This window comes from Gekko japonicus, unplaced genomic scaffold, assembly GCF_001447785.1.
Source record: "Gekko japonicus isolate JY-2015 unplaced genomic scaffold, Gekko_japonicus_V1.1 scaffold1151, whole genome shotgun sequence".
Taxonomy (NCBI): domain Eukaryota; kingdom Metazoa; phylum Chordata; class Lepidosauria; order Squamata; family Gekkonidae; genus Gekko; species Gekko japonicus.
In genome coordinates, this window is record NW_015172037.1 from 651,396 (window position 1) to 671,130 (window position 19,735).

The window sequence follows — 19,735 nt, forward strand, 5'->3', positions numbered from 1 at the left end:
CAATGAAAGAAGCCCTGATCTGGATAGCCCAGGCAAGTCCGATCTCGTCAGGTCTCAGAAACTAAGCAGGGCCAACCCTGGCAAGTATTTGGGTGGGAGACCTCCAAGGAATACCAGGGCTAAGGTGCAGATATAGGCAATAGTAAGCTACCTCTCTGAAACATCCAAGCTCCACTAGGGGTTGCCAAAAGTCAACCATCACACACATACACACACAGAGAGAGACAATAACAAAAAACAACAACCAAAGAAGGCTTTTTTTCTTTTGTTTTTGCACTCACAGTTCTTCAGATACACACGAAGGCTTATACCCAAAATAAAACTTTGTTGGTCTTAAAGGTGCCACTGGACTCAAACTGCATTCTGCTGCTTTAGGCCAACAACGGCTACCCACCTGAATCTAGTTGTATGTGAGTCGCCTTGTCTTTCTCAGACATGTTTTCCAAACTGGAACAACCTAGTGAAACTTGTCTGCTAATATTTGCATTATATCAAGGCCTTAACCCAAAACAGTCATTTCAGATTCACCTCAGACATTTTCACCTGGTGCACCTCTTGCTAGTCCAATTGAGCTCATGGATGAGCTGACTGGCCTTATCAGTATCCTGGAAACTTTGCAGTATAATGGAAGCATCATAGCCACTGAAAAAGTAATGGAACACTCCATACAAAGACCTTGGTTTTATGACCATGTATCCCTGCTTTGAACTATATCCAGCACTTTGCTGCCCCTCTGACACATATCCTATAGTGTCTCATTCAAGTAAAGATCCATGCCTATTGTCTTTTTGCTGGACAAGGTTTGTTTTATTTATTTACTTCATTTATACCCCTCTCACAAATTGAGACTCAGAGGCTACATCATTCTCCTCTCCCCCCCCCATTTTAATCTCACAACAAACCTGTGCAGTAGGTTAGGCTGAGAGTTTGTGACTGGCCCAAGGTCACCCAGCAAGCTTCTGTGGCAGAGTGGACATTCAAACCTGGGCCTCCCAGATCCTAATTTGAGACTCTAACCACTACACCACATAGGGTCTCAGGTTGCCAATACTTGGTATAAACGTAAGGTTGCCAGGTACCTACTGAGGGTGGGGGAATTCCTGCCCCTGCTCTCCATTGCCCACCCTCACTCTTGTGAGCAGTAGGAGGAAAATGAGGAAACAATTCCATGGACCTTTTGACATCACTTCCAGGTGAAGACGTGAGAAATGACATCCCTGCCCCCCTCCCACAATCCTTTAGGAATTTACCAAATCTCTGTATTTTCTATAGAGTTTTTGGGATTTTGAGAACATCTGGGGGGGGTGTCTTCTGGTTCTTCACCCAGAAGCAACATCAAAATACCACACACAAAACCTTTATTGGCATTGAAAGCACAAGACATCATGGAAATACAGCAAAATACTAAGATGCATCAGTCACTTATACTTGGCTATTGGCTATTAAAGCCTCGTCTTCTGATTGCATAATATAAACATTTTGCAACAGCCTCCATTATTTTGCAATTAGAATTAAACAGAAGAAAGTGAACAACTGAGCCATCAGAATGCCAGCTCTTACCCTCTAGAAGTGGAGTAATAAAACGAGATTGAATAAAGGGGGCAGTGAAGTATGGTGTGTGTAGTGGATTCTATATCTTTTAGATAACGACAAACTCTGTCTACATATGGTATCTGGTGGTACCTCCCTAAAAGCACCTCCAATGGCAGAACATTAAAGCGTGCAAGCATGTATGCTCTGCGATGGTGTGGGGCTGTTAAACTTAACAGATATTTCACAGTAGAGCCCGTGTCAAAAGTCCCCAGCCTACTTGGGAAGCATCTGCTGGCTGCACATTCCCTAAGTTTGGTGTAGTGGTTAAGTGTGCGGACTCTAATCTGGGAGAACTGGGTTTGATTCCCCACTCCTCCACTTGCACCTGCTGATGTGACCTTGGGTCAGTCACAAGCTCTGGCACAGCTGTCCTTGAAAAGGGGCAGTTTGTGTCAGAGCTCTCTCTTCTTCTAAGTTCTTGCCTTTCAATGTCGAGAAATCTTTGTTTATTAATAGCATAGGCTTGTTTATCTGAAAAGGGAGCTAAATAATCTGGGGATATTCCCATTGTAGAGAGTTTCTCCTCTACATATCTAAGCCATGGAGAGAGATAGGACTCAGTTAACATGTGAGTAAAAATAGTATTAGCTTTAGCATGGAAATGAAGTTTAAGCCAAAACTGAGTTGTTATCAGCCATGCTCTGGTCAATTGGTTTCTAAGCATAAAGCTGCATAAGGAACACACAAAGGAAGTCCAAGAATTTTCCACAAAAATCTGGACTGAATTCTTTCCAAGTCCCCTTTTAAGGCTTCAATCCAAATTGGTACTCCATAGAATAATTGAGCAGCTAATTTGGCATTAAAAACTTTAAGGGCCACCGGCACATACTGGTTACCCCTGGTATAATGGAAATGTGTAATCGCCCCAGCAATGTTGTTCGCTGCCTCAGTTGCTCTCTCTTTATGATAGACCCCTCTGGTGTTATAGTAAAAGTGGATACGCAAATACTTAAAGCTTTTGACTTGTTCAATGAAATGGCCTCCAATATTCCATCTGGATGGCTTCCATCTCTTACCGAAGATCATAATTTTGGATTTTTCAAAATTCAGAACTAGCCTATTCTTTTCACAATAGTCTACAAAGCTCTTCAAAAGACGTTTCAGTCCTGTACGAGTTAGGGACAATAGCACTGCATCATCAGCATGAAGGAGTAAAGGGGTGGGGATCGAGCCAAGTTTAGGACTGTGACCATTGATTGGATCTAAGGTAGGTGCCAAATCATTTATGAATAGGTTGATTTAAAAAGGCGCCAAAAGGCAGCCCTGTTTGACTCCTATATTAATTGGAATTTTGTCAGTTAGGTCACCACGTTGTTAAGCTTAACTTGGCAGGTCGTATTACGATGAAGCTTCATTATTAAATGTAAAAGCCTTGGTTCCATCCCCATCAACTTAAGTTTCTCCCACAGACGTTCTCTTATGATTGAATCGAAAGCACCTTTTAGATCTAGAAAGACTGCATATACTTTGGCGCCTTTTTGCCTCTTGTACTTATTGACAAGGTGCATAAGAATCACACAGTAACTTAGGGTGGATTCCAGGTGAAGATGTATGGGATTGGGGCTCCCGGCCTTCAATGGGGCAACTTTGGTGGCAGCTTCGGAGGTTAGGAATTTGGGAGTGCTCCTGGACCCCACCTTAACGATGGAGGCCCAGGTGGCGGCCACTGCCAAAGCAGCCTTTTATCATCTATGGCTGGTGCGGCAGTTGGTCCCCTTCCTTAGCCGCGGCGATCTGGCCACAGTGATCCATGCGATGGTCACCTCGAGGTTAGACTACTGTAACGCTCTCTACATGGGGCTGCCTTTGTCGCAAATTTGGAGGCTGCAGCTGGTGCAGAATGCGGCGGCCAGGTTGGTAGCAGGTGTCTCTAGATGGGACCACATCCAACCTGTGCTGAAAGTGCTGCACTGGCTGCCTATAGTGTTCCAGATTCGCTTCAAAGTGCTGGTGCTCACCTTTAAAGGGTCCGGCATACCTGAGGGACCGCCTTTCCCCACACAGGCCCCAAAGAGCACTTCGGTCGGTGTCACAACACCGTCTAGTGACCCCGGGCCCCAAGGAGGCCAGGCTTGCTACCACAAGGGCTAGGTCCTTTTCGGTGGCAGGTCCTACCTGGTGGAATGAGCTCCCAGAGGAGATCAGGGCCCTGCAGGACCTGGTACAGTTCCGCAGGGCCTGCAAGACGGAGCTCTTCCGCCAGGCTCTTGAGTAGGAGCCGCCGCCGCCACTACCACCACCGTGCGACTACAGAGCAGTTCCGCCATGTCAGGCTGACTGGCCAGCTGAAACATCGTGGCCCATGGCATCCCCCCCCCTTTTTTTACCCCACTGGGATATGCCATAGGGAGTAAGTATTGTAGTCATTTATGTATCCTGTGAGATGTGCATTTTTGCCTAAACTGTTTTAACTGTTGACTTTTACTGCACTTGTGCCTTAATTGTTTTAACTTGTTGTATTCTTACCACACTTTTGTGCCTGTGTAAGCTGCCCTGAGCCTGCGTGCGGGGAGGGTGGGGTATAAATGAAATAAATAAATAAATGACAAAGCTGCCCCCCTCCCACAATCCTTTAGGAATTTACCAAATCTCTATATTCTCTATAGAGTTTGGGGGATTTTGAGAGCATTGGGGGGGGAGTGTCTTCACTTCTGGTTCTTCACCCAGAATCAACATCAAAATATCGAGTGATGCTTTCCCCTCCCAGGCACCACCCCCAAACAACTCCTGGGGAGTTCGGGCTTGGCCCTGGCATCCCTAGGTAAACCAGTGGTTTCATATCTTTATACTATTTCCCAGAGGTTTTTGTGTTTGTGTGTGTGTGAGGATACTTATCTCTGCCAACAGGGGGCTCACTTTCCCCCAGCAGGTCTTTCTACAGTCTCAAGGGCCTTCCTGGGTCTGCAGAGAAATCCAAAAAGTGAAGGAAAAAGCCCTCAGGGAAGGTTGAATTCCCCCCAAAACCTTTTGAAATGGCCTCTGCAGGAATCTAACTCCAGGCATCAACGGTGAGAGATTAGAACTTGGGGGGGGGCTTCTAACTGGCTCTGTCAGTAAAAGGGTGGGATAAGGGCCTTTGAGGGAGGGAGGGAGCCTTGGGGCCAGGCCTGACAAGGGTTGCTAGTGCCAGGCTGGGGGATCCCTAGAGGTTTTGTGGTAGACTCTCAAGAGAGCAGGATTTGGGGAAGGGAGACAGATCTCTGCGTCTAGAGTTCAGTTATAATTCTGGGGGGTCTCCAGATCCCACTTGGAGGTTGTCAGCCCTAGGCCTGGCAGCAGTCTAGGGTTGCCAGGTCCCCCCTGGGCACTGGCAGGGAATGGGGGGCAGGCTTGATAGATCCAGGCTGGGAAACTCCTGGAGATTTGGGGGTGGACCCTGGGGAGGTCAGGGACCTCAGTGGGGTACAATGCCCTAGAGTCCACTGTCCAAAGCATCCATTTTCTCCAGGGAAAGTTATCTCACTAGTCTGGAGCATTTTGACTCGCGGCTTTGCCCGATTTCCCCCGCAGTTTCATGATCCTGTTTTTTGAGGATCATGAAATTGCGGAGGAAATTGGGTGAAGCCGTGGGTCAAATGCAGCCCCGCGGCTTCGGGTGTGAAATTGACCAATAGTATCGGGGCAAACGGCGGCGCAACATCGAGGCAGCTCTAATGCAAAATCAGCCCTTCTTTCTCTACCTGCTCTGTCCCATGCATAATCTTGTAAACCTCAATTCTGTCACCTCTCAGTTGTTTCTCCAAGCTAAAGAGCCCCAAGCACTTTAACCTTTCTTCAGAGGGAAAGTGTTCCAACCCTTTTATCATTCTAGTTGCCCTTTTCTGCACTTTTTCTAATGCTTTAAAATCCTTTTTGAGGTGTGGTGACCAGAACTTATTCCTGCAGGGCTTATTGAGTTAATAAGTGTTGAGAAATTTGCAGCAAAAGAAAAAGAAAGAAAGACAAGACAGAGAAGGGGAATAGACAGGGAATGTTTGATCTGGAATTCACTGTATTGAAGCTAAACAAATAATTTCAAAGAAAGCTGGGAACATGTAGGAGGAACCGTGCACTCCAAGAGAAGATGAATTATTATCCTAAGCTAGAATCAGGGAGGTAGCCATGTTGGTTTGAAGCAGCAGAACAAAGTTTGAGTCCAGTGGCACCTTTAAGACCAACGAAGGTCCCATTCACACAGAGAAGTTGGTGCGCTAAAGACATGGATGATAGGCAGATTTTCAGTGTGCGATCACACCGCAACATCTGGGAAGCGTAGTACACCCGTGGCTAACCCGTGGCTTCTCGCCAAGATGCAAACTACCACATACGATGTACTAGTTTCCGGAAAACACAGGGCAAGGGCAGGCATCTGATCGCATTTCCGCTTGAACCTCATGGCATCCGGCGCCCATCCATGTCCCGTCGCACACCAAATGTTTTTGTTTTGTAAGTCTCCACAGGATGCTCACAAACGCAAACTTCGGTGTGGAAAAAAATTCCCGTTTGCCACGGAAGCTGCACCTAGCAATTGCCGGTGTGATCGCACCGCGCTGCTTCTTTGCCATGCTGCAGGATAGCCGTGTGATCGGCACCTAACGGCCTAACCACGGGACCTCGACGTGACATGTGATCGGGCTGCCTCACGTTACTTTGCTCCGGGGCAAACAGCCACGCTCCCCCCACACACACATTTTCCGGCCCATGTGACCGGGACCAAAGTTTATTAAAGGTAAAAGCTTTTGTGTGCATACACACTACTTCAGATACACTCTTTGAATCTGAAGAAGTGTGCATACCCACGAAAGCTTATACCTTGAATAAAACTCCGTTGTTCTTAAAGGTGCCTCTGAACTCAAACTTTGTTTCTAGTATCCTAAGCATCAGTTTTAAAGTAAGATGGTTGAAATCAGTGAAGATTAGCTTAGATATTAGTCCATATGACAGGCAGACTAGGCAGCTTTTAAAATGGAAGCGAACTTAGTTCACTGTGCAGGAGTAAGCGTTTTCACTTTTGGCACTGTCCTTTTCTTTCTCCGTTAGTGAATAACATCATCTCCTTTTGTACAACTGTACTTTCCAGATGTCCCTTATGGAGCTCCTGGCTCCAGAGGAAACAGCTGATGTCCTTAGCTTCAAAATGTCTCAATCCCATAGTGCAGTTGGGGATGTAATTCTGAAGTTCTGTAATGTTCCTTCTTTTTGAAACATTGATCCACAGCCTTGCTTGTAATTCTAATTTGGCTTCTGTTTCATAGTCTGTCATAAATATAAATTATGAGCACAGTGCACTCTGCTACACCATGAGAACATGCAATTGTATTTTAATTCTCCTCCCCAAAAGGCTGAGTCTCTTCTGTGAATAGTAATGACTACTGAAAAGCTAGAATAGCATCGGCTTCTATTTTGAAAGCCCCGGGTTGTTCATTGGTGGGTGTCCATGTGTTTAAGTACATATGAAACTTGGTGTTTTTTTAATGTTTCAGATACCAAAATTAATCTTAAAATTATATTTTCCTAGTTCTGGGGAGCCTGTCAAGAGGCACAGAATTGGTCCCAAGCCACTGGAAAAGAGAGTGTCATTCTGATTATTGCAGTATTTGGAGCCAGGGATTTTGAAAGCAATTGCTTAATGATTGTCCTTGAACAGTTTCCAGTTCCAGATGGCAATGGGGAGTCTGGCAGATGTGGCATCACTAGTCACTGCAGCTTTCCTCCCCCGAGTACAATTTTCATTGGCTGCAGTGTATATGTGACTAATAGAATTGCATGGCAGGGTCAGTAACATGGGTTTCTCCCAAAATTTTCATCATTCTCTCTTCCAACTCAGTGGCCATCAGGTGGGAATGTTTTATGAGGTAGGCCACACCCATTCTCAGGTGCATATACCCCAGCTGAGGTGTTGTTCCACAGATAAGTGACTTCCAGGCAGTAGCAGGTATTATCAAGGCAGTCTGCAACATGTTGAAGGGACCCGTAACATCAACAAAAGTGTGAGAGCTGCTTTCACCTCTTGAAATCCCATGCTCCTCTTGGAAAATATATATCAAAAGCCACTCATATGGTTCTTTAATATATATTTTCCTGGAAGAATGTGGGATAGCAAGATGGGGAGGCAGCTGATATGTGTTATGTGTAAATAGGTCCTGAAAGACACAAGAACTCTGCCTGCTGAAGGGTCTCTTTTTTGGCCCTCGTTTCTTAGCCCATGGCTCACTGACTACCTGTGAATGAACCAGCAACTGATTTCTAGCCCGCTCAAGCCATATTGTTTTTGGTAGCTTGTTTTGGGTTTTTCTATATTGTTTTCGTTGCTATTGTACACTGCTTTGGGTCCTCTTGGGGAGAAAAGTGGAATATAAAGGCTTGAATAAATAAATCTATACTGGGCTATACTATTTGCAGATTGGGGCTTGTATGGAAAAGAATTCGCTCTACATAAGAAATTGTGTCGAAGAAGGTTAAGCTAGTACCATTATCTCAGACATCTCATTTTCGGTGTAGAGGGATTTTTTAAATGGAGGAACATTCACTTACATGAACCCATGGCTGCAGTCTGAAGTAGAACAACACAGCTTCAGATTGGTCACCTCAGAGGGAACTAGGCCTTAGTTGCAACTCTATCAGATTTATAGCCCAAGTTAAGCCATAGTTATTCTATTTCCCCCCTAGTTCTTAAAAATGAAGGTGATATATATAAGAGGTCTTCTTCCCATTAGCCACCACTGACAACTGCAAGATAAGACTGGGGCAAAATTTAACTTGCAAATAGGTCACAGGATTTAACCCACAAGATACAAAGTCATCCTCTGTAGGAATAACGCAAATGCATTACATTTTACCAGTGAAAAAATGCACTGTATCAGTGTATTGGAAATAGCTATTTTATGCCCACTTACACTCACCTTTTAAAAGAAAAGCAGGCAAACCAAAGTGTATATTCTCAGATAAAATGTAAGAGGAAAAAACTTAAAAGGAATCTCTCTCTCTCTCTCTCTCTCTCTCTCCAGTTAAGTAGTATGTGACCATTAGGTAGTAACTGGTCTTTAAAGTAGTTAACATGAAAAACACAAATACCAATTAGTCATGCTTTTGGCCTTTTTACAAAACAAGGCTAGTGGGTTTTTTAAGTGAAAGAATGGCACACTTTCACTGAAGCTTTGTTCATGCCCACAGTGATAGCAGGACAGGAATGGTTCTTGCACTTCAGAACACTGCCACACGACAGCTCAGAGTTGTGCAGAAGACTGTCAAAGTCTGGAAAAATATATACTCCAAATCTTTATCTAGCTACTTTTATGAAAAAGATATTATAAGTTTCTGGGTTCTCTTTAGGAAGTCTGAATTGAAATTCTGTGGCCGGCATTGTGCATCTTGAAGCTGAAGCATGCGGGTGGTAATATCGACTGCCGCAGAATTAGGATTGAGTTAAATATATTGGTTTCCAATAGGCTCCAGTCCTGTAGCACATTAATTTGTAAAGAAACACATTTGAGTTCTTTGCAGTTACCATGCGTACCTCCCAGAACTTGGATTCAGTTCAAGAATTTGTGGGAAAGATACCATCTTCCCTGCTGACAATCCAAGTTGCTAGGAATATACAAGTATATATAGCCTAGTCCTCCAAGCCAAAGGAGATTTGGAACTTGTGTTTCTCAAATAGTTCCCCCTACTGCATGTCACAAACCACATTTAAAATTGATGGGGATCTCAAATATTTTTATGAGCATCCCTTTAGACTTATCAAGTTTTTTTTCTGTGGCATATCCTATGATTTTACTTCTGGTGAAAAAGTGTGTTGTATTTTGTGAAAGCTGCTGTACATTGTATGCATTTTGCCCTACCAGATGTCTTGTTGCTTGTTTCATAATAAAAAATCCCCTCACCCTTGTACTTAGCACTATTAAGCATCTATAAAAGCCCTTGATCTTTCTCCCCTTCTGCTGTTTCCCCTTCCTCCTAAAATCTTTCTGTCCTTGATAGAAAAAGGGTTCTGGACACTAACCAGTTTCTTTTAACTCACTCCAAGCACTTCTGAGATTGGTATACTTACACGTATTTCAACTCTGTTCAAATCACTTAACCATCAGGTCCTCCATAGCCACTAGCTTTTGAACATGTGATAACTTTTCAACTTAATAGCATCATGAAGAGATGAAGTATGATGTAGGGTATGTCCACAAATCTGAACGGTTAAACTTCAATTGTTAAATTTTACACAATTTAGACCAGAAACTGAGAGACCGTATTGGTCCTGAGACAGTTGGTAAAGAATATCCTCTCTTACATGTTTAAAATAAGAAAGTTGCAAAGCAGCTCATTTTTTATAACTTCTTGCAAAACAGCCCTTGACCTGCTGTGTAGGTTCAAGGATGGATATAGGATGAACAGGGTTAGCTGTGGTATCATGTAAACATTCATCTAGGTAACATCATTCTCCTGTACCTTAGTACTAGCTGGCTTTCATGTAGAGTTTGACCAATTGAGACTTAGTACAGTTAAATTCTGTGTTAGGCTGTCTGCATTTCTTTTGCAGGATTGAATCCTAGTGCACAAGACCAATGAATTTCTTATTTAAAATATATATATTGGGGTTTAGCAACAGGTCAGTAATAGCAAATGGAATAATACAGAATTCCAGTTTGGCAATCAGCCAGGATATATTTAATGTTTCAACAGAAAATGATGCTGAGGTTTGAACATCTGTAACCTGAAATGACAGCAATTGTCTCACTTTTCCCCTCTCCCAAGAAAAAAGTGTGATTTATGTGTGTGAGGGGGGTTATGTTGATCAATAATTCCCATGCTTAGCCATTTAGGCAAAATAATATCCTTATGTTGTTCTGAAGTTGTTTAGAAGCAGCTTAAGTGTTCTTTGCTTTATGGCTTGCATTAACTTATTTTTCTGCTTCCACTGGGGAACAAGGGAAATGCAGCTTCATTTTAGCAATGCTTTAGCGTGCCCTGCTCTTTAAGGTTTTATTCAGTGAACACACAAAAAAAGTGAGAGTATTTCTCCAGGGGTGAATCTCATTGAAGGATTTGAATGTAGTTCAGATTGGCAACAAGCTCTTTCTATGTTCTTTTATTACACGAACATCTCATTGCACAACACTGAGGCCTGGTACTTCAGAGCTAAAACTAGATTGTTCACTTCAACAGCAAAAGGCAGTGACCAGATCTTAGCTGTTTTCTTTGTTCTGAGTGCCATCTGATGTGAACACAGCTTGAGGTCTCTTCAGCCTTTTTTTTTTTTTTGTAAAGAATTCAGCTTATTTTAAAGTACTCAGCTTCTTTACATAGAGCAGTAACTTGCACCTTGAGCTGGGCTCATCCTGACTATACTCAGTCCCAGAAACTCAAAACAGATTTTCCATCTTTGCCTAAGAAAGAGGGAGACATTTTCCTGTTAGTTAGTACTGAAAAGTGCCAGGAAGAAATTACAAAGGTATGATACAGCACTGTAGCCTCTGCTCACTCAGCACTTGGCAATTGGTGAGAGAGAAAGCATTTGCTACTCAGAGTGCTACCACCTCCATGTGTAATTTCTTTAATGGATGTACAAAGCTTCCAGTAGTCACAGTTTGGAAAAGTTCCCAACAAAACCCTCTTTCTTCCCTTTCCATGGTATGTACATATCCAGACCTCTTTTGAATTCACAAAAGTGAATTCTTGAAACAGTGAACCCGCTTTTAATGCCTAGAATGTAATTTCCATTAAACAAACGTGTCCCAATCATTCACTTTTCAATCCTCATTCAGTCTTTCCCAGGGCCTTAATTCTGGCCCTGTTATCACCCCTATTTATATTGCCAGACAGCATGCTAATTTGGATGGAGGGGAGGGAGGGGGGACTGATTTTTTTTTTACCATCAAGTCACGTCTGACTTATAGTGACCCCTGGTGGCATTTTCAAGACGAGACATTCAGAGGTGGTTTGCCATTGCCTGCCTCTGTGTCCCAACCCTGGTATTCCTTGGTGGTTTCCCATGCAAATATGATCCACGGCTGAGCCTGCTTAGCTTCCAAGATCTGATGAGATCAGACTAGCCTGGGCTATCCAGTTCAGACCAGGACTGATCATACAACAGCTTTATCATTGGGCTACCCTGTAACAAAGAAAACAAATGCAAGCTGTCAAGGACGGGATGGACAGCTGCCAAGACCCAGGGCTTCTGGTAGGGTGTACTACTGCCCTCCCTTGCTTGAGTTCCACCACCCATACTCCTAGACACTCACAGTGCTAGTGCCACTGGAACAGCGTAGGTGGCTATGAGTATTGGCAGTGGGAGGGCTTGCCAGTTAGCAGGGGAAGGACACACAGGTAAGTGGGAGGTATAAGGATAGTTGGGGAAGAAAGAGGCTGTGAGAGGAGGGCCTGGAGGTAAGCAGAGAGAGGGCTGGGAACTCTCTCCCTGCCCCCCAAAAAACCTGGAACAGGCCCTGCAAGCTGTTGACGCTAACAAGTCATGCACAGTTTAGTTGAAGCCTTCAGATTACACAGAACTCCTTGCCACAAAAAGCAGGGAGATGAGGCACAGCGTATCCTGCATAATTGTTCAATCTGGCTCTGATCAATTTTCTGCAGCTCATTTTCAGAAAAGGCATTATTTAAGGAAAGGTCTTTTTTTTTGGTAAACAAATTTTTTTTTTATTTTTTTTCCATCATAGGAATACAACAATTAATCATTAAACCCTTATATAATATCTTTGTTTACCCTATGGTTATTACTCCTTCCCCCCTCCTGTGGCTTCCCGCAATGCATTCACCTCGTTTCCCCTCATATAGATTTCATCAGTTATTCACATCTTATTTCACATATCTAACTTCCAGATAACATCAAATTTCTTAATATTGTTCTAAACATAGTAAATTTTGTTTTACATCCCAGTTCTTTTCCAGATAAATTTTAAAGTCCTTCCATTCCTCAAAAAATTCTTCATCTTCTTTGTTATTTAATTTCTTTGTAATTTTGTCCATTTCTGCCATGAACAAAACTTTTTGTATCCAATCCTCAATCTCTGGTACTTTTTCTAGCTTCCAATATTGTGCATATATCATTCTTGCTGTCGTTATTAAGTACCAGAGTAAGGTTTTTTTTTGTCACATTAACTTCTTCCATCTGTAGTCCCAAAAGCAGAATTTCTGGTGCTTTTTTGAGAGAGCATTTTAGTATTTTCTGTATTTCACTGTGGACTTTTGTCCAAAAATCCACAGCTTTTTCACAAGTCCACCACATATGGTAAAATGAGCCTTCATGTTTCTTACACTTCCAACACTTATTGGACATATTTTGGTTCATATTTGCAATTTTTTTCGGAGTCATGTACCATCTATACATCATCTTTAAATGGTTCCTTCCCAATCAAATCCTCCTTCGCATTCCAGTACTAAGAAAACAGGAAGGGGAAATATTGTAAAAGCGGGAGCCAAGGAAGGATAAGATGACAGGAATGTGACTGGATTTTGGTGACTGGGTATGTTCCCTTTTTTTTTTTCCTACTAGGTGATCCATTGGAACTCACCCAAAAAGCTGCGAGTCAAGAACAAGCATGTGGAGTTCTTCCGCAACCTCTACCTGACATTCCTTGAGTATGACGGGAACTTGTTGAGGCGCGAACTCTTTGGCTGCCCCAGTGAGGCTGATGTCAACAGTGAAAACGTAAGTTTGGAAGAACATGGCTTAATGCTGAAGATTTGTTTTGACACAGCCCTACCCAACTTTGCCAGAGAGTTCTCTCTCTGATAAAAGATTGCAGATTCATCAGATCATATATTACCTTACCTTACCTATCATCTTTCAGAAGATTTCTCTTCCAGCTACTAGCCAGGAGATACTGTCCACTGTGCAGAAGGGATTGATTCCCACCCTATTTATCATACATATGAAACCAGTAGGAAAAGATCCTTCAGGAATTTGGAATTGGGCACCACCAATATGCAGATGATACCCAGCTCTATTTCTCAGATAGGTCTGTGGAAGTCCAGAACAAATGTATGGATATAATAATCAGGTAGCAAAGGACCCACAAACTGAAGTTCAGTCCAGACAAGGCTAAGCTGCTGTTGGTCAATGATAGAACCACTTAAGAGCTGAGGAGTCAGCTGGTCCGGGAGGGCACTGCAGTTTCCCAAAATGAACAGGTTTGTAGATCAGGTTGGTGCAGGATGCTGGCCTACAGTTGAAGGTTTTCTCCGTGGCACATAGCACTGTTTATCAGCTATGACCATTCCTTGAAAACTATGGTTTGACCACAGGAATCCAGCCTAGAGCATCCCTGACAAGTGTTTGTCCAGCTGCTGCTTAAAGACTGCCAGTGAGGGGGAGCTCACCACCTCCCTAGGCAGCTGATTCCACTGTGTCAGGCCCCTTAGGCAGGTCACACCACACAGGGAAGCCAGACAACTTTTGCCCCCAGTCCCATTACCAGGGAGGGGTTGATTAAATCTCGGCCACAACCCGAGTCTATTAGAGCTCGCACCCTTACATGGGTACCCAGCTCCGGGTTCTGGACAGTCACAGTCACAAAAAAGAGGGAGGGGTATCCGCTCACCGTTTTTGGTGCCCCGGGGGTCGGGACCTGCTGCTCCACGCCACTCACTGCAGGTCCTGCGCATTTCCCACCAGTTGATCCTCATCCTCACTTGATGAGTCTGGCTCCTCTTCTGGAACGCTAGCTTGCAGGGCCCTTTGGTTCTTTGGTCAAGATGCTGTTTTTCTCATAGGGGTGTCCGCCCGTCTTTTCTCTGGTGCCTTCTTCACGGACCCCTGGGTTCCCACTCCCAGGCAGGAGTCTGCAAAGTGGCCCACCAAGCTGCATTTCAGACATAGTCCTTGCTTCATTCATTGGTCTAGCACCCCCTCCTTTTTCGGTTGAGGAGTCTTGGGTTTTGGCGATGCCAGGATGGTCTTACCCACGGTGGTCACGTTATCTATCTTGATGGTCCTCAAGCGGGTCTCCGCATCTGCTGCCTCATGGATGAATGCTGTGCAGGACAATATCTCTGACTTTGGGGTGTAAGCCCAGTCAGTATTGCTCAGCCAGCACTTCATCGGGCCAACCTTGGATCTTGGCAGCTTGGCGTTTAAACTCCTCCATGTACACCCGAACCGACAGCTTGCCTTGTGTGAAGGTGCGTAGGAATGCTCTGGCATGCTCACCAACATTTGGGTCCTCGTACTGGGCCCTGAGAGCCCACATGAAAGCATCTACCAACAGGAGCTCCAGCCCGTTGGTGTTATGCAACCTCACGTACCAATCAGCTGCCTCGTCTCTCAGCCGGGATGCAATATAGTCCACCCAGTGCTCTACGTCCAGAAACAGGTGCCCCCAGTTCACAACAGACATCTGAGCACGAACCAGAAAAAAAAGGCAGTTTCTTGAGGATCCCATCGAACGTCGCCTCCAGGGGCTCCGTAGGTCGATGTACTTTCCGGCCAGGTTGTGCTGGCACCACATTCCCTGGAGATCCCCGGGGAGGGTTTCTCAGGGGGGCAGGCTGGACGTGCACCAATGCTGGAACTGGGCACACCGGCTATGCCGGTAATAGGTGCTGTACTTCCCTCTGCACCACCCCTGCTACCATCTCCAGTAGTTTCTTGAAGGACACTTTGTCAGGCTCCTTAGGCAGGTGACACTATACAGGGCTTCAGAAGAAGATAACTGTTTATTAGTGGTTCTAATACTAAAGAAAACGTGTACAGCTTGTGTCAGGAATAGCCGTCAGTATAAGGACCTCTGACTTATAGTGAAATCAAACATCCCCCCCCCCAATGAGCAAAAGCCAATTATTATACTTCGTGCGCGTGGGCGAAAGCAGGCGAGGAAGCGGGCAAAGCAAAAAGCCATTACTTTCCCAGACAAGTAAAAGGCAGCTGGAGACTACAAGGAGCCTGAGATAGTACACAGTAGCTGGACAGGGAAGAGCTGAGAACGAGGAGGAGGGCACCCCTCCACATTCCAGATCCATGACAGGGCTACCTGACACACTGTTGCACAGCTCTCACTGTAAAAATCTCCCCCCCCCTTAATTTAAACCTACAAGTGTGAGTCCTATCCTCTGCTGCCAACAGGAACAGCTCCCTGCCCTCCTCTAAGTGACAGCCCTTCAAATACTTGTGCAATCATGTCCCCCTTGAACCTCCTCTTCTCCAGACTTGGTCTCCAGGCCCCTGATCATCCTTGTCGCTCTCCTCTGCACCCAACTCCATTCTGTCTACATCCTTTTTTAAGTGAGGCCTCCAGAATTGCACACAATACTCCAGGTGCGGCCTGACCAATGCAGTGTACAGTGAGACCATGACATCTTGTGATTTGGATGTTATGCCTCTGTTGATACACCCCAAGATCATATTAGCCTTTTTTTGTCGCTGCATCACACTAGCTGCTCATATTTAACTTTTGGTCCACCCATACCTAAAGATCTTGTTCACACACTCTGCTGCCCAGACGTGCATCCCCCATCCAGTATGTGTGTTCTTCATTTTTGTTACCCAGATGTAGAAATCTGTACTTATCCTTGTTAAATTGCATCTTGTTCACATCCGCCCACTTTTCCAGCATGTTCAAATCTCATTGAATTCTATATCTATCTTCTGATGTGTTCGCCACTCCTCCCAGTTTGGTGTTATCGGCAAATTTAATGAGTAGCCCCTCTACACCCTCATCCAGATCATTTATATAAATACTGAAAAGTACCAGCCCCAGAACTGAGCCCTGTGGCACCCCGCTGGACACCTCCCTCCATTCAGATGAAATGCCATTGATGACTACTCTTTGAGTGCAGTTCTCCAACCAGTTCCCTATCCCCCTAACTATCCTAGAGTCCAGTCCACAGTCCTCTAGTTTACCCATCAGAACATCATGGGGAACCCATCAAAAGCTTCAGTGAAATACAGGTAAACAACATCAACAGCATTCTCTATTTTATGCGGGACTGGCTTTGAAAATTGTCCAGAAAATTCAATATGCAGCTGCCCCCTGTGCTAAAAGATCTGCGCTGGCTGTTCATTTGTTTTAAAGGACAATTCAGAATGCTGAATCTTTAAGACCCTAAACAGCTGGGAGCCAATGTACCTGAAGAACCATTTCATCTGATATTATCCAGCGTCCCTGTTAAGATCCTCTTCCCATGGCCAAGCTCCACTTCCTGTGCTTCCTGTGCTCCTGCCTTCAGAGTTCAGGTAGATGGTGACCAGAAAGGGCCTTTTCAGAGGTGGCACCTCACCTTTTGGTTGCACTCCCCCCTCAACTGATACCTGCTTTACTGACCTTGAGACACCAGGCCAAAAATTTTCTCTTTATCTAGGCTTTGAAGTGTTCTGTCTTTTTAAGTGTGTTTTAAAGGTCTACTTCTAGCCTGAAAGTAGTTATAAGGACAACATTTTAGGCTGTTTCACATTGTTTTTATGGCATTGTTTTAATCCTGATAGTTTTAAATTTTTTAAATGATTTCACTGTATTTGTCTTTACTTGGTGAGCCACCTTGAGCAGGTCTCTGGCCAGGAGGGAGAGGGAGAGAGACAGAGAGATGTGCGTGTATACACACATATACAATTTCAGAAAAAGTAAATGCATAGTAGATATAAGTATACTAAGAAAGAGTTTTCAATATTATCTAAGAGAAGGAATGAGCAGAGTGGGAAATGGATCAGACTTGTAAAGTGTTTTCCAGCCACAATAGGCTGTGATTTTGAAATGAGAAAGAGATGGAAGTTGCTAGACGCATTTTTGCAAGTAACATGTCTTAGTATTTTTGCATATATATTGCGAAGCATATAATGGGGTAGCATTTGAACGTGCAATTATTGTGTGAGATTGTGTGAAATTACAGGTAGTTTCCGTCAGTAATAGCTGTGTGCAGAGCTCTTCCTCCTTCCCTGTCCCTACGAAGCACGACAGCAGTGTTCAGAACAACTAGAAGAAAACTTGCAATTCAAATGTGTTGGATAAAGTGGTCCTTTTGAATTAAATGCAAGGCTATTTATATATAGGTGCATTATTTGTGTATGCAGTATCCATTTGTTTAAAATGTTGGAAGGAGGATTTCATACACGATACATTTTAAAGGGTGTCTCTGCAGTGTGGACAAAGGGAAAAAATTGGAACCATTGTCAGTATCAGCAACTAGGTAGGAAGAAGTTTGCAAAAAGGAGTGCAGATACCCCACAGTACATCCTTATCTACATAGCATGTTTGACTATACACGATGGCTTACAAAAATTGCTTATTGAAGGTCTTAACAGCCCCAAGAGGAAAACTAAACTGAAAACAGAACAACATGTGAGGAGCAACATGTAGTCAAAACCAGCATCTGTATGTCAGTTCCTTTCCTGTTGCACTCCATAAGATGTAGCACACATTTGTCATGTTGTCATAACACTGTGTGTTTCCCCACTAGTAGCAGCCAATGATGTGGAGCAGGGGCAGGAAAAACCCACAATTTCAGAATGTCACATCATAGGGAAAAAAAAAATTCTTTTCATCTAATTCAGTTTTGCTTGCCCTAGATTCCATAGGCACAAGGATGAAGAGTGATTTTCACTAATTCTTCCCTCCTGAGATAGCTCTGTCACCCCACCCAACCCACTACAAATGCTAGTCCTGGTGGACTGGGGAACTCCACAATTAGCTTAGGAAGGAATCTGAGGTCTTCCAGAGGTGGGGAGCTGGTTAAAATCACCCTCCTCCTTGCACCGAATCCCAAGCCAAGAGATGTGTTGAACTGGTGTGTAAAATGAATTGAGGACTGCGTAGAAGTAATCCACCCTAAACAGAAACTCTACTGGTAGTTATTTCCATTAACCAAGGAGGCCACATTCAATCGGTTCAGGAAGAAGGTTTCTCTTTACCCTAAATTATCCGTTTGGCAGTTCTACAAGGGGAGCGGTTAAATCCAGCACTTACTTTGGATGCTTTGCTGGCACAAAGTGCATTTCTCCATCTAAGATTCATGCCCCAGCTGTATTTTATTTATTTATTTATTAAATGTATACCCTGCCCTACCCCAAGAATGGGCTCAGGGCAGCTGTAGCATCCCCTTAGAAAGAAATAGACAGGGTGCATTTTTTTTCATGTCCTAGTAGCACTGAGACTGGGTTGCAGCCAGTGAGATTAGATTGTGCCATGGGGCTACCTACTTTGGGGGTGGGAGAAGTGCTTTGGAGGTCTGTTTCCAAGGCTTCCTGGTGTCTCATCTTTTTTTGACGCTTAGTAATCTAAGCAGGAAATTCCAGCTCTTTGAACGCAAAGGCGTTTAGTAGCACTATCAACTCTTATCACTGATACTGTGTTTTTGTATACTTGGATACCAGCACACCACTCTCTTTAGAATGTGAGACATGTCCTGCTTGATTAGACCAATGGTCAAACTGGTCTAGCATCTTTCTTTTCACAGTGACCAACCAGATGCCTCAGAGGACCCACAACAGAGTCAGAGAAGCCAAAGGACCACCCCCCCATCACTGCTCCTCATCATTCAGAGGTGCATTGCCTCTTAACACGTAGCCATCATGGCTAATAGACACTGATGCACCCAGTCTCTTTTTAAAGCCCTCTAAACTACACCCCTAAAAAAATTAAGTTTTAAACATTTCTGGGAGTACCAAACACAGAACGCCCTTCTAAGGCCTTTAGACGGGATGACAAAGGGGGGGAAAGTGGCACGCTTCCAAAGTAAACACAACTTACAGTCCTTCTGATCTCCAAATAAGTGCATGTACTTGGAGCGGAATAGATAATCAGCTACGTGGCTGGGAGACGTGGCATTAGCAGATGTAGTGGCTGCTGGGGAGGACGTTGTCAGTTTCCTCCAAACAGACTGCTGAGCTCTGGTGGTCCTGGGAGAAAAAAAATGTCATGTTGCATTTGCCCAGTGGGCCAGCCATCACCACACATAAAAAAGAGTAGACTGGGATTTAAGCAGCCCTACCTCTGATAGTTTGAAAGCTGGCTGAGCGGTGGCTTTCATTGTTTACAAGATCAATGGCTTGTGCCTGTCACTTGCAATCTGGCTGTGTCAGAATTTGCCCTCGAGGGGTTGTTTCAATATGTAAGCTATTACAACCTAGCAACTTGATGTTATTAGAGGTATTGCATTTAGAATTTAATTTGTAATTAAGGAAGCTTGTTTGGAATGCAAATATCTGTTAAATACTTAATGGAGT

The 19,735-nt window shown here is 44.1% G+C and overlaps 1 protein-coding gene across 1 annotated transcript in view; it reads left to right on the top strand.

The window, feature by feature from the left end:
- The window catches only part of LOC107118339 (glycosyltransferase-like protein LARGE1), a 321,370-nt gene extending 306,792 nt beyond the window's left edge, over positions 1-14,578 (top strand). Inside the window, exons 9-10 of the mRNA XM_015420643.1 lie at positions 13,076-13,231; positions 14,426-14,578. Coding sequence (XP_015276129.1) covers positions 13,076-13,231; positions 14,426-14,578 — 309 coding nt within the window. The remainder of the gene's footprint in view (positions 1-13,075; positions 13,232-14,425) is intronic.
- Positions 14,579-19,735: the final 5,157 nt, after the last annotated feature.